We start from the raw sequence: 16,187 nt of genomic DNA on the forward strand, positions 1-16,187 counted from the left end.
AGACCTACTCTGCCAATTAAGGGTGTATCATTGTTATTGGGAAACGATTTGGCTGGAGAAAAGTTGTTGCCGAACCTAAAATGGTTAACGAGCCGATCACTGTTTCATCTAAGGATGATGTTATAGTTAAGGAGAATCCCGATGTGTTTCTTTCATGTTCTGTGACTCGAGCTCAGGCTAAGAAATTAAGCTAAAACAAATTATAAGCATGGATTCAGAGGAGGCTATTATAGATTTGTCTTAGACATTTTTTGGATCCAATAGGGATCTTATGGATAATTGTCCTAGTGACGACTCCTCAGTGAAGAACGACGATGAACGTGAAGGATCTGATTCACCAAGTGAATTTCCATTAACTAAAAGTAAACTGATCACTGGACAAGAAAAGGATTTGCAAATCGTTTCACTATTTAAATATGAACTCTCGATAGATGGACTGGAGAAAGTTCCAAATGGTTATTTTTTCAAAAATGGTGTGCTTATGAGGAAATTGAGACCACCAGATGTACCAGCTTCAGAGGACTGGGCTTTGTTTATCAAGTCGTTGTTCCCAAAGCATATCGTGCAGAAATACTGATAGTTACCCATGACATTCCCATGGGAGATCATATAGATGTCAACGAAACAGGTTAAAAAATTATTAGATATTTTTTTTGGCCAAAACTATGCAAGACATTTATCAATTTTGAAAAGTTTGTCATACCTGTCAGTTGGTCGGAAAGACTAACCAGCGAAAGAAAAGAAAAACAGAAAGAAAGAAAGAGAGAGAGTAATGGAAGAGACAAAGAAAGAAAGAGAGAGAGTAATGGAAGAGACAAAGAAAGAAAGAGAGAGAGAATAATGGAAGAGACAAAGAAAGAAAGAAAAAGAGAGGAAGAAAGAAAGAGAGAAAGAAAAAGACAGAACCTGTTATAACCATGTATGCTATAAACCGTGATTTTGCTAACCCTTATAAACCAGAAAATTTACGACATTTGACCACGAACAATTATAAATTTCGAACGTCAGTGGATTCTCATCGGACATTAATGGTTATATGAAAATATTATCTTACTTCGACGGTCCAACAATTCAGTGTCTGACAAAGTTAGCTAGCTTCTTAGCAATTGTACGTACATCAACTTCAAGTTAACTCGCTGGATATCAAGGAAACTCTGAACTAGAAAGAAGATTCTATGTTGTTTGTAAGTTAGTGAAATTGTTGTTTATAATTATTCGTAATAATTGTTGTTATAAATTGTACTGTTGTATATATATATACATTAAAACGTATTTGTGTGAAAAACGAAAACGGTGTGTGTCAATCTTGTTGGTAAATAGCGTAAATTAACTAAAATATCGGCTTTGGACTATTTTAAATTCTCAATACGTAACAAACCATTTTGTTATCGTACTTGATTTTTTTCATAAGGATCACAAGTTAACAAGAATGACAGCTATGATTTTACTAAATCTAAAATCTTTTTTTGGGGGGAATGAAAACACGTACATTAGCTAAACTGTAAGAATAGAAAAAACAATTTTACTTTCTTTAAGGCGCAGATAATCTAAAATAAACGCCAACCAACTTTCTTTAAAAAATAGCCACAAAATGTTTGGGTAACCAACTTTTCAAACTTCATTTAGAACAGAAGGATATCACCTGCTTTAGTAAGCTACCAATCATGTACTCGACTGTGAAAAACAATATCTTGATACAGTTTTAGTTAAGCATAAAGCTACATAATGGGATGTTCGGTGCCCACCACGGATATCGAAACCCGGTTTTAAGCGTATAAATCCACAGACTTACCGCTGGGGCACTGTGGGGCACAGAAAGAGAGACTGATATTACAAACTTCTGAAAATGTGTTTTTAACAAATTGAATTTGAAATAGTTAGTTCTACAATTATTAGTTTAACTATTTTACAATGTTATTTGTCAAGTTTGTTTATAAAAAAACCTCTGAGCCATAAGTCTAAGGCTGGTTAGAAAATTTTCACTTTGCTCCATTTGGTTAGGTATTTTGAATAAACTCAATCAAACAGCAGCTTTTTAAATTGATCCTAGTGTAAAAGCTTGGATTGGTTAGTCATATCTCAAAACGTCGTACTCTATTGCAATGATCGTCTGTTATACATTTTAATTAACAAACAATTTTACATATATAAGTACTTATTTATAGATTATGTATTTTCTAGGCTAATATTTGGATAGTGAAATGAGAGAAATTAGTACTCACTCTATAAACAAGAACGCTTTATTATTATTGCTAATAATAATGATTTCTAATATTTATAAAGAAAAAACATTTAACACTCTCAATTTAAGCACTTTTGAAAGGTTGTCTGTACTAATTCAGACGCGTTCTCGTAAGTGGCATGAGCCGATTAGTGTTCCACCCACTTCCACTCACAGTGAGTCCATTAGTGTGACCACGCCAACTTCGGGATCACAGTGAATTGATAGGAATATCGGTGAGCACATTTCGTTTATGGTTAGTGTTAAAATTTTCAAGATTAACTATAATGGAAGGTAGTCAATAACATAATAAATATTAACGCAGCCTGACACAGATAAGTTAAAGTAACTAGGCTAAAAGCTAAGCCTAACGCTAATAGTTCTACATTTGTAAAAAAACAAAATCAAAAAATCACATTCCCCTTTGGTTCACTAAGCAGCCTGTCAAGTGTGAAACACAAAGCAACGTGAGTCGCTCACACTTATCACCTTAGCTACTTGACAAGACTCAGATCGCTGGGGGAAGACTAACATAAAAATGTCGTTCGGAAAGATTGTCACAAACAATCATTGTTAGTGAATGATGCCATAAATAACGTCGGTTAGTAAAAGCTGTTATAAAAAATGTCGTTAGGAAAGATTGTTACAATTCCGTAGCGTATTAACGCATCCAGAAAAAGGTTCCTGGTTGCCCGGAGATCCCTATCCTCTCTCCTTTTTTTACAATAGTATATAGTATGTTCTCAAATATTGTTTTCAAGTTTTAACTTTGCTTTAATAAAATTCCATCAAAATGTCATTTTAAATTCAATATTTCGTTGAAAAGTGAATATTTCTTTCAGTATCCACCTGAAATCTCTACTTATTTACGAATCATTAGTGTTAACATGCTCTGATGCAAAGCAGATTTCACCATCTGATTTAGCCTTCCCCTGTTAGTAATCTTGGAAACACCACTGCAAACATCCACCTTTAATGAAAGTAGATATACAATAATTGTTAATAAAGGCTGTAATTAAAACAAATTGATTTGGAAGATTTATAAAACAATATTCATTAGGGAAGACTGTCACAAACTACGGTAGTTAAAGAATGGGAAGGTTGTTAACTAAAACAGTAAATAAAGAAGCCGAGCATGCAATAAAATAAAACTTTCAAAAAACAACATTCATTAAGAATAATGCTATAATATATTGTTGTTAGAAAGAGCCTACATAAAATTGATTTACGGAAGACCGTGATAAATAACTGTTGTTGTGAAAATTCCCCCATAAGCAACAGTCATTAAGAAAACACATAATACATTTTCGTTAGGGAAGACAAATCGTAACTAAAGAAAATATATATATATATATAATAAACATTTGAGAAGACGATCAGTGGGAGCTTCCTGTAATGTGTCTGCTGTAATACTGTAAAAGTAATGTGAACGTGCAACAATATTGAAAATAGAGAGCAACCAGTGATATATTTTCATTAGTTTCTACCCAGTATTTTACACAGATCTTAGAGTATTACCAGTGTTGACTTTCTACATCCTATAAATGGCTTTCCAGTTATATCATCTTGGCGTCAAAGAATAAGTGTTTGATGTATTACTAAACACTGGTATGAACTGTTTTTTTGTACAGAAGTAACTGGCATAAATTCGTTCTACGCCGACAAATGCCTTAACATCTCAATAAGTTTGGCGGTCATTTAAAACACAGAAGAGGATTGAAAGTTCTCTATCATGTCTGTGTAACAGACAATTATTAGAGTCAATATATTCAATATTATTCAACAAGAAGAAACATAATAATCACATAGGGAAGAAATCAGCTGTGTGTTTTACCTGCAGAAACAGCAGCGACAAAAATACAATGCGATGAGAGAAGGCTTAGAAGTTCGGTTAGAAATAGGACTGGCTGTGACATGATCTGGTAGGAAAGAGACAAAAAAGATAATGAACGCAGGAACTAAAACATAATATAGTACTATTAAATAAAATTAACGTAAGATGCCTAAAGACTTATAACAAAGAACGGTGGAATTTGACACAAAGTTTGGAATAATAAATACCTTGATGTTTTGTGGAAATAAGTGACCATTTACTTCAGAAAAATTCGTTATCTATTGCCTAACATCTTTACCATGATAATGTTCCATTCAAAGATAATCAGATATATACACAGAAAGAAAAGAGAGACACGTAGATATTTGAAAACAATACAGTTGAATTTCTTTTTACGAAGTATACTGTTTACGTAAAATACATTCATTAACATTCCTAATCAGCTAGAAAATATTAAAAGTTATTTTACCAATTTCTAGAAGAACAGCATATACCAATCTTTAAAAAATTATAATAAAGAAAAATGAAAAAGTTAGCCCAAGAGTTGGCGGTGGGTGGTGATGACTAGCTGCCTTCCCTCTAGTCTTACACTGCTATATTAGGGACGGCTTGCACAGATAGCCCTCGTGTAGCTTTGTGGTGATGACTAGCTGCCTTCACTCTAGTCTTACACTGCTATATTAGGGACGGCTTGCGCAGATAGCCCTAGTGTAGCTTTGCGCAAAAAACAAATAAACGTCTGACATAAATGGAAGATATCTGTGATTTTTTTCTTTTCTATTTATTATTTAAAACAGATTTTGTTTCATAAATGTTCTTGGATATAAATAAATGAATATAAAAGAAAAGATTGATTTTCTATGCATAGGATTTAGTTTCCTTCTTTTTAGTAATTTCGATCGACTCTTTTACCAACGAATAGTGGGATTGACCGTCACATTAGAATGCTTCCACGGCCGACAGGGCGAGCATGTTTGGTAGGATGCGGATTCGAACCCGCGACCCTTAGATTGTGAGTCGAGCGCCTTATCCACCTGGCCATGCCGGGCACCGTTTATTTGTATTAGATACTACAAATATGAGCAGTACAAAATTAAAAATAACATGTATACGAAACATGAAAAGGAAGAAAAGAATCGTTACTCAATAAAGTGACGTAAAACTATGCAACATTGAAAGTAAAGTGAGATCTTAAGCGTTTATAGCTCGTTTATTCTGATATGAGCGATAAAAATTTTCTGATGAATTTTCTTAAAATGTGTAACCGTTTAAAACTTGAGAGTCTATTTTAATATCGGAGTTAGTCCAACTGAAATACTCGTTTATGTAAATAGCTCGTTATACCAGTGTACTTTGTTTCACTCTACGCTAACATTTTGGAAAGTTGTAATTGTTATCCACATTCTTTTACTTGACATCGTAAATTAAACACTATAATACTAGATGTTGAATTTTCGTTAAAGTTCGAATAAGTTTATTTTCATAAAGTTGTCATTCAAGACTGTCTTTGATACATTTGTTTCCTATTTCACACTTTATTAATCCACGTACCTTCTTTCTTCTTGTTCCCATGGTCTTGACTTGGAGTCTTTTGAAGTTGTTTAAACAATCTCGAAGATAACATCGACAGAAGTTCCGTTATTCAGATTTTACAGCTGTTCTCCTTTATCTGATCTAGAAGTGTTAATTCTGAAAAAAAAAAGGACAACACTCCGTGGTGAAAATATTCACTATTTATATCGTAGGATTTCATGGCTATTTCTAGTTGCATCTTTATTAGTTTGCATAATGTCAAAAACAAACAATTAAAATCTATGCCTTTTAATGCACTTTTTCTCACCTTAAATAATAGGAGAAACTATCATTAGCAAGAAAATTGTTGAACATACTGTATTAGTGTGGTTGCCTCACCCTGATTTTATTTTAATCCAAAATTATCATCTACCCGATGTTTTTCTGTTATTTTTTTATATTATTCAGAAAATTGAATTATCCAAGATTGCTGCCGCGACACATAGTTGTCATTTCTTGGCTTTTGTATCAGTTATAACAATGTTTTTGGTGTCTATGACTAGGTTTGTTGGATCAGCAAATCCATTTTTCACGTCGTCTAATTTATGGAGGCACTTCTTTTAAAAACAAATCCAACATAGCCGCCAAGACGGCTGCGGTCAATGCATAAATGGTAATTGCCTCCTATATCAGTTGTCTTAACGATTGTGGTCTATGACTAGGTTTTAGAGGTCATAGAATTCATTTTTTCACTTTGCGTGAGTGTTACATCTATTATTTAAGCCAGAATCCTAGAAGATAGCGTTTACCAGTGTATAAGCTGTAATATTGTGATTGAAATGAAATATATCTACAAAGTATTAATTTACTAAAATACTATATATTTTCTTTTCAGGCCATCAAAGGTGACGTGATTTCCTTTTAAAAGAATCGTTGGTTGCTGCAACATTGGGTCAGAATGATGGTTGACTGTTTCTTCAAGTGTGGACTTTCAAATAATCAACGGACTTCTGATGGTGCAAATAATATACTTAGTATTATTCTTTCAAGTAAATTTAAATCTGAAGACTTACATGTTGTGATTAATGAATGGATGGACTAAGATAGGCATTTGACTGTTAAATGCCATAGGCATTGGGTCTCCTCATATAAATCAAATTTACACATTAATCGCTATTTATAATGACAAGTCCGGGCTCCTGCAAGATCTTCAAGTGAACCTCCACACTCAAAAAGATCGCGACGATCTCAACTGCCACCGTTTATTTTCCAAGAGAATTGTATTTACTGTGGAGAAACACGTATGATGGAGATTCTCGATATCCTGGTGATTGGTGTAAAGTTAATATCTGTATTCCGTAGCGTTGTCAAGAAAACGTTAAAAAGTTACTTTAAACATATGTAATAATTAAAGAACTTAATGGGCCAGGTAAATGCAAGTACCATAAACAATCAGAAAACAAAGATTCCGCATTTGAAATTCTAGTAGCGGTCATGAATTCTGATGTGTCACATATATGGATTTCGGTAGAGATTTACAATCTGTACCTGACATATGGCAGATCATTCCTCTCCTGTTGTAGTCTTTTGTAAAGTTTGTCAGAACACTCTGACGAAGAGTTTCTAGTATTATCAGTAACAAAAGCACTGTCTTAGCTGATATGAAAGCCAAGTATTAATGAAATTATAGCTAACTATAGGAGGTATTGATTTGGTTCAGAATAACATAAACTAGTTTGCTGGTTCGCCAGATTTTCTGTACAATGAGCAGGTTAATTCAAAAACAACAGTTGATAATAATTGCCTGACTGATAATCAGAGTATGAATGTCGTATTAAATTATAACAAGAGCTTCGTTTTTGTAACTATTGGACAGTTCGTAGCCAGTAATTAGCATTCCCGAGGTTCACGGCTCGAGTCCCGTTTCAGTATACATACGCTCTGCAGCTTTGGGGCGTAAGTGCACAATATTATCAATGGTCATAAAAGAGTAATCCAAAAGATGGCTGTGGTTGCTGTTGACTAGTTGACTTCCCTTTAATCTGCTAGTTCATAATTTGGGACGGCTATGTGCAGGTGGCTGTTAGTGCAAAATTTAAAAAAATAACGAAAAACAAATCATTACTATTTAAATATTACAAATCCCAGCTTAATTTCATCTTGATATACTTTGGATCAACTCATTGAATAAATTACATTACCAGGAAATATATTTACCGTACCAGAACATAAGAAAACCTCATTCTAAATTAATCTTTCAATTACTAGCCACACAAAATTATTTATTTGAAATTAAAAAGAAATAACTGTTCACATTAATTTAGCTAACGAACAGAGTTTTCATTTGCGTACACGTATTTTGGATTTGGAAATTTAATAATGCACAGGAAAGTCCGTCTTCCACTAATTAGCAAGTTTCATTAATAATAGACATGAACACGTATTACTACAGACTCATGCATAAAATCCCCAATATTAATAGATATATAAAAGGAGAGTAATTAAAAATCACGTGAGAAAATATTGAAAGTGCTATGTAAGGTAATTAATACTTATTGGTCAGAAAAATGATGAAGCTAGCTATTAAGTAACTGTATTACACTGATCAAAAATTTTGTTAATATGACATTTTTATTAACTTTAATCCTATTTTATTGTGTACAAAATAGAAAAAAAGAGTCCTCTATTATTATTACTCTTACATTATTATTAGTACAAAGAAATACGATAGCTGTTGCTTATTCCGTCGAATTATTAAAAGAAAACGTTTTTCAATAGCCTGCCATTACCGAGCTGAGTATAACAAACTGAAAAGTAGGTTTGTACAGTCATTACGTGTATCCAAAGAGAAGTTTACCAAAAGAACGATTTTATTTCTTGGTTTTCAGTCCTTTAGCTCAGGCGGTAAACCGTTTAAACAAGCTGTGACCAATCCATTGACTTGATGGAAATATCAATAGTAAGTGGTGATAAATCTATCTAGCAGGAAATATTTTTCTGGTTTCAGGCAAAAGCAACAAACTTTTTGTTTAAAAAACCATCAACGCTAGAAAGTATCATTCTTTCATTTTGTTTTTCTCTATTTATTTATGATCTTCTCTCTCTGTCTTCTATCCACTTCTCTGACTGTTTGTTTCTATTTGTGTTTCTATAACTCAATCTATTTATCTGTGTGCTATCAGTTTATCTATAAGACAGAGTAACACTGATAGATACTCAGTAAAACTTTGTGAAGATGAACAGACGTTTTCTCTCCATACTTGGATAAATGTGCTTCTCACTATCTAAGCTCTCAAGTGAAGGAACAACTTCGTGAGTTAGATCTGAGGGCAGAGTGTTTGCAATATCACGATGCAATTATCGAATTTTTGACCCCCCCGTGTTGTAATCAGCAGTTCACGATAGATTCTTCATCATGAAGCCAATTTCGTGCACCGGATCACGCCATTCTTGGTAGAAGAAGGAAAAAGTGACATTCTGAAAATAGTTTCAATTATTGAATCGCTCTCCGATAGGTGGTAGAATTAAAAAATGGAATGTTACGTATGGGACATGAGGAGGTTTGAAAGAAGGGAGGCGACAAGTTCTAGAAACAGACAAATTCCATGAAATTAACACTTTCATCTATATCTCTTCAACAATTTAAATGTAAATGATGAATTTTCCTTCTCTTTCGTTAATTCAGTTTAATAAATTGAACCAAAGTTCTTACATTTCAGTTTAAGTTGATATGAACACAAGGAAACCTGAAAAAAAGTGTTGGGTTTGATTGATTATATTTTGGAATGAATAAAAGAAAGCAAAAAAGTTAAATTCTGAACTTTTCCACCTGCTGATGGTTTGTATTTGTATTCAAGTAACTCCAAGAGGCACTGAAGAAGAGGGAAAAGTAGCAAGTTCTAGAATAAACTATATGAAGAAAAGGGAAAAGTAGCAAGTTCGAGAACAAACTATATGAATAAAGGGAAAAGCAGAAAGTTCGAGAATAAACTATATGAAGAAAGGGGAAAAGTAGCAAGTTCGAGAACATACTATATGAATAAAGGGAAAAGCAGAAAGTTCGAGAATAAACTATATGAAGAAAAGGGAAAAGTAGCAAGTTCGAGAACAAACTGTATGAATAAAGGGAAAAGCAGAAAGTTCTAGAATAAACTATATGAAGAAAAGGGAAAAGTAGCAAGTTCGAGAACAAACTATATGAATAAAGGGAAAAGCAGAAAGTTCGAGAATAAACTATATGAAGAAAAGGGAAAAGTAGCAAGTTCGAGAATAAACTATATGAAGAAATGGCATGATATAAATCAAACGAATAAAAAATACGTACTTGATTCAAGAAATAAAGAAGTTAAATAACGTTTAAGGCTAAACATCTAACCAACACAACTGTTTACAGAAGTTAGGAATATATAAATTTGCGACTTAGTTTAGAGTTCAGCTTAATATATATTTATTAATGCATCATAGAAGAAAATCAAAGTCATAATTCACCCAATAACCAGAAATGGTAACAAAAAAATGGAAAGCACGTGTGATAGAAAAAAAAAAGAATTAAACAAAATACATGTGTGATGAAACTTCACAAATACTTATGAAAAATATTTTATTTTCTTATGTTATCACTTTGGTACATAACCTGAAACGTTGTGTGTACCAAAGTGATAACATATATATATATATATATATGTAAAGAACTATATTTTATAACTATCGGTGAAGTTTTTATCAAACACATTATATTTGTTCTACTCTTCGATTAACTTAACTTATAAGTCTGCTCTCTCTTTTTGATGAGCCACATTTCTTATTTTTTTTTACAAATCACAAAATGTACTCTAATGTTAGTTGTCGTTCCTTTCTTGTTTTATTTTTTAAGTTGAAATTTATCTTCATTTAGGTGCCTGGAGTAAAATAATTGTAAGTGTCACGTAGCAAAAGAATTATATACAATTACCATCCAATATGGATCTAGCCCCTCAGTGACTCAAAAGTAAGCTTGAGGGCTTATAACGCTAAAAATTGGTTTCGATATCCGTTGCGGACACAGTGCCGATAGCCCATTGAGTAGCTCTACGCTTAAAGACAAAAAATAATACAGAACCAATACGTCTTTTATTCAGTCCTCATTTCTTCACGCCCCCCAGTGGCCCAGCGGTATGTCTGCGGACTTACAACACTAGAATCCGGGTTTCGATACCCGTGGTGAGCAGAGCACAGATAGCCCATTGTGTAGCTTTGTGCTTAATTACAAACAAAATTACATTCCTTCATTTCTCGTTTAAAAATGTATACATGTTAAGCGAAAATGACAATTTCCTTTCTTCAATTGATTAAAAGTTTCAGTGAATGCTCATAATCAAAGTTTCTGCTCTAAATTGTTTAGAAATCATATCAGTTTTTGAAAATGAATACTTCTTATAAATTATTCATGCTCAACACCAAAACTTCGCTAAAAACCAATAAAAAATGCATTCAATTTGCTACTACATCTTGATATTTAAGGTTCATAGTTAGATATCATGTTATCTTGAAATAGGTATACAAGACCTTTATACCAACACATTTATTTATAAATTTGAACGATTTTCTAAACAAGATATTTTTAAAATCATAAATATTTTTGTCGTTGATAAACTTTGTTTTGGAAAGAAGTCAACTTAGGGCGAAAAAATAAAAACAATCTCTGAGACGTACGTCTTAAAACAAGATAAAGTAAGTAAATTTAAAAACAACCAGAAAACACGATCATCCCTATCCCTTTCTACAAGTTCAAATACACACACACACAATAGTGGTGCAAACATTAGGTCAAACAAGTCAATAAATGTATAACTTAACTACAAGCTTTACGTATATGGTTGTTTTACTCTATAAATCATTTTCTCCTTACATAGGTTCAGTTCTGTTGTTCGTTTTCAGAAATAACGTATTTCGAACGTTTTAGGGAAATATGACAACATCAAACATACACTATAATATGCTCATGTTAGAAACGATAGAGTTTGATTTAAACAAGTTGTACAGACTATGCATCTTATCATACATGGAGAAACAGATCCTCATTACGGCATGGCTATAGTCTACCATTGTCTTTAGTCACAAAGATAATGATAATATCAGCGAATACAATGAATTAATTTTAAATACTTATTGCCAGAGCACACTAGAATACCATTCCAGGTTGTAGTATTGTAGCAATCAAAGCCACTGATGATTTCGTTTGAGATAAGTCACGTACAATAAGTGTCGACTTCTGCGAGGGAACATCTGCGAAATTTCATCCCGAAAACATCAGAAAAAAATAATAATAACAGTTTCTATCAAACATTTCTGACCAATCTTCAAACCAAGATTTTTTTCTGTTTTATGATAAGACTTTCTCTAGACTTTTGAAAAACCAACATATATCTCACACCAAATTTACTCTAGTACACCTAGAAGAGATTATTATTTCAATCTATTGGGATTTTATTTTTCATTAAAAAAAGTTGTTTTCGAATACATAACCAAATAGATGATTAAAAACATGGAATTCATGAACAGTTTTCCATAAGTGATAAATACGAGTTAATTAATTATTTATATCAGTTTTTATTTACTTCAAACTGGAAAGTTAGAACAAGGTCATTTAGATAAACTTTCGTTAGGGATAAACCTATGGACCTTAGAAATTAATGCCTGCTAATGGGGTTTAACGTTTCCGTGTCTTCTCCGAGTCTCGTAATTCACGTGATAATCACACGCTGATGAAGATATTATTAAAATTGAATGCTTGTAATGAGCTCTTTCCTTAACTATGGAGTATGTACTTACAGGAAAAAGTAGTGTACATGTTATAATATATATATATAGAAACCAAAAAATATTCGTATATGTATATATATATATATCTGCAAACCTAAAAATGTATGTGTATATATTTATATATACAATGAGAGCTTCGCAGTGAGTCAAAACTTCCACATCTCGACGATCATATGTCAACTATTAAAGCCATAACGTCTTGGATCTTGTACTTTTTCTGACAACAGAATTTTTACATATAAAGTACAAAAGAAGTCAGTTATATGCAATATTTTTATGATCCAACCATTTTCTTTCTTATTATGTCGAATTATATGTGTTATGTCTTTCCTAAGTTAATCTTATGGTTGGAAATGGTTGTCTGACAGCTACCGATATATCAAATTGTGGCTGTGGTTCCAATTCATTTTTGTTACATTTCACTTTACCTACAAAACCTAAATAAAAATAATTAATAAGATAAGTTTTTATAAATGAGCTTACAAATAATAGCAAATAAACAAAACCAACATTATGAAAAATTAAGTAGATGTGCAACTTGCCTAATTTTATTAAAAGGCAAATTGAATACCCATCTCTGTCCTTGGTGTAAGCCCAACAGTAAAAGTGAACTCTCACTCCATAATGGACTTTCCTTTTGAAACTCTTGTAATGCACTTTAAATGTCTTATGTTAATATTTTTTACAGGTTATTTTAAGGAGAATGCACTCGTCCGTCTTTTGTATCTTGAAAACGACGAAAATATTCACAAACTGACTAAAAATGAGAAAAATCCCTACGAGGATTTTCAGTAGCTTCATTCTCCAAGAAAAGTGTTCTAATACAGGAGAAGTGGATCGCAAGTGAGGAGATGTAGCATTCAATTCGAAGAACTTGGCAGAAATGGCAAAACAGTTGCGTCACTTCTTGTTCAAATCAGCCCATTTCACTGTAGAGATGTGGTCAAGATTTCTACATTCTAGATTTGGCACATTTAATGCATTAAATTTAATAATAATCTTGAATTTTGCTTCTACGAAAAAACTATATTCTACATCAAGAAGTAAGAAATATTTTTAAATAATTAAATTTTCTAATTCAGGCTTAAGCGCTTATTCTAACCCTAGTATATACCGGATGTTAAATGGTGTGATTCAGAAAAGAATGAGAAACTTAAACAGCAGGAATATCTTTATTCTCTATATTGTAGCTGGATATTTTATTACTGTATAGTTTAATTATTATGGAAAACAAGCCAAAATGCTTAAAACTTTATTTGCAATCTTTCTTTGGTTTGTAGAATTTTGTTGTGGTGAGAGATTTGTTCAAACTCAACTATTTACAATAGCTACTAAAGTAACGATATAGGGGCTATTCTATAAGATATTTTTATTTTTGCAATATAAGGAAAGTTTAAGATAAATTTGATTTGCTTTTAGACTACTAAGTCAGCATGCCAAGTTTGGTCTGGATTAGTCAATTCATTCAAAAGGAGATGCGTCCACAGACAGACAGAAAGTTTTCCTTGATATTAGATAGTTACCGCACCGGTATGGCTTAATATGTATAGCGTATATGTGAAGAACGCCTGTACCCCAATTTAGCTGGATAACACAAAGTTATTACATATTTCTCGTTTGATATTGCAATGTGAAGACAAGTGGGCGTATAAGTAATTTTGATATTCACGGATACAAAATATTGTTGTTGGTATTATATTTTACCAAATAACATATTTCTTAAACAGTCCAGTAATGCTACAGTTTTGCATGATAAACAATGCAGCAGTACAAGATGGTAAGGAGACCAACCGACTAAGGGTTTGATACAGGTCATATTGTAGCTCTTAAGGATACTCAAGCCTGCGACTCTCTTGATTTTAACGTGACGGCTCTTGCTAAATAAACAAGAAACAACACAAACCAACTGAATTATTACTGACATTACCCCGAAGGGTCTGCGGTAGATATTACAGATTTACAACATTAAAATCTGTGGTTCGATTCCCCACGATGGACAGGGTACAGATAGCCCATTTTACACTAAGAAAGCAACAACAAATTATATTGACAATGGCGTCCAATTTTAATCGGTTTGTTTGTATTTTTTTGTTTACATTTGCAGTAATCGTTCTGCAGTCTTAAAGGATAGTGGCATTTTAAAGTCCCAAAAGTTTAGCTTAGAATTTGATTAATTACGACGCTAGGTTAGGTTATACGAGCTGGGTACTGTATTTTTTTTTCCTTTACGTTAAACTGATTCGTACAAGATGACACAGATGGGACACGTGGCGGTACAACCAAGTAAGATAACTGTTTTTAGTCTAGATAATTGGTTTTCACGTTAGATAGATTGGTGAGATACGATTGGATAGGCTTTGAACAAACACATTTTAGGAGGTTTGTGTCTGAGGGAGAAAGAGAGATTTCACTTAGTGATCACACATCATACGTACATGTATAACCGGTACCTAACACATCACCGTTAAAAAATACGAATATTCCCGTAGTGTCTAACTTTATTGCGTTGACGCTGTGTTTACTTAATCTTTAAGGAATCAACGCTGAATTGCATGATTTTTTACGCCTCTAGTCCCATTTTATGTTATTGAAGATATATTATGTTTAAAATATTCTCAGAGAAGAATAAATATTAAAACTTAAAGACTGGCAGTTATGTACATAGCGTAAGCTTGCTGATCTCTTAATGCCCGACGTCACGACGACGCAGCTGATTTACTTCATTAAACGTGTTTGTGTAAGACAGACAGAAGTTGGTAGTGGTGTTTACTTTAGACAAGGTGTTGACATAAATCATCTCGTGAAACAAAGCCACTTTACCTGCTCCTACCAGTCTGACAAGCCTGACAAACGGTTAATGAACAATACTTCTCTAAACACTGACTTGAAAACAAACACACTGAGCTAAATACGATATTTATAACAAAGGATGGCTTTCTGGAATAAATAGAATGGAAATAAAGCTTTCGTTATGTTTCATTTTCTTGCATTAACAAAGGAACTATAAATATTAATATGCACTTTTATCAAACGCAATTTAAATCGTTCTTTTATCAAACGAACTTTTCAAATAAACATCTAGTGAATGGACTCAAAATTATCCCTTTTCATAATAATATGAACAACCTATACAACAAATGTGCTTAGCCAAATCAACTATGTTTCTTTGATAAGAATTAGTTTAAAAAAGGAGAATGAAAAGTAAAGCTTATTGTTATTAAAATTTCATCTGCCTTTACAAAGGATAGAGTGATTATCACGAATACTGGCAGTAATATAAAGATACTTTTCCAGGGACCAGTCGCAGCATAAATGTGGATGGCTCATTCGCAAAATCATACGTATTAACGCTATTTACCGATTAAGTTAAAATTAAAACTTTTGGGAGATCCCTAGATAATTTCTCAACCTGAATACTAGAATATGATAATATATTGAAAAATATTTTCATGACTAATAAAAACTCAATATTGTTTTATAAACTTTATGCATTTGCTTTCACTGTATAACATGCTCTAACGAGTTCCTGCCTAATTCATTTCGTACATTTAACAATAGGTTGTATATTTATATAATTCCAGAAAAAAATTATCCTTAACTGTTCAAGGTGTATTCATGACTAGTAAATATAGATAAATACAAATACGTTGTTTTAGGTCTGTGCTGAGGAAGCTAACAAACGTAAAGTTGCTGTAATCAATCAGATTAAGCTTTCGGAGTGAAATATGATACATTCACAGTTTCTATACTATATACAAATATGTATATACGTTTAAGTAAGTTCTATCGTTTCGTATAGCTTTAAGATTGTTGCGTATT

The 16,187-nt window shown here is 32.6% G+C and overlaps 1 protein-coding gene across 3 annotated transcripts in view; it reads right to left on the reverse strand.

The window, feature by feature from the left end:
* LOC106463468 (suppressor of lurcher protein 1-like) overlaps positions 1-16,187 on the reverse strand; it is a 160,200-nt gene that overhangs the window by 69,047 nt on the left and 74,966 nt on the right. For all 3 annotated transcript variants that reach the window (XM_022391355.1, XM_022391349.1, XM_022391361.1), the window contains exons 2-3: positions 5,607-5,744; positions 4,056-4,140 (exon numbers count right to left, since the gene is read on the reverse strand). In XM_022391355.1, the coding sequence (XP_022247063.1) occupies positions 4,056-4,140; positions 5,607-5,627 (106 nt within the window). In that variant the 5' untranslated portion in view covers positions 5,628-5,744. The remainder of the gene's footprint in view (positions 1-4,055; positions 4,141-5,606; positions 5,745-16,187) is intronic.

This window comes from Limulus polyphemus, unplaced genomic scaffold (assembly GCF_000517525.1).
Source record: "Limulus polyphemus unplaced genomic scaffold, Limulus_polyphemus-2.1.2 Scaffold53, whole genome shotgun sequence".
Lineage (NCBI taxonomy): Eukaryota > Metazoa > Arthropoda > Merostomata > Xiphosura > Limulidae > Limulus > Limulus polyphemus.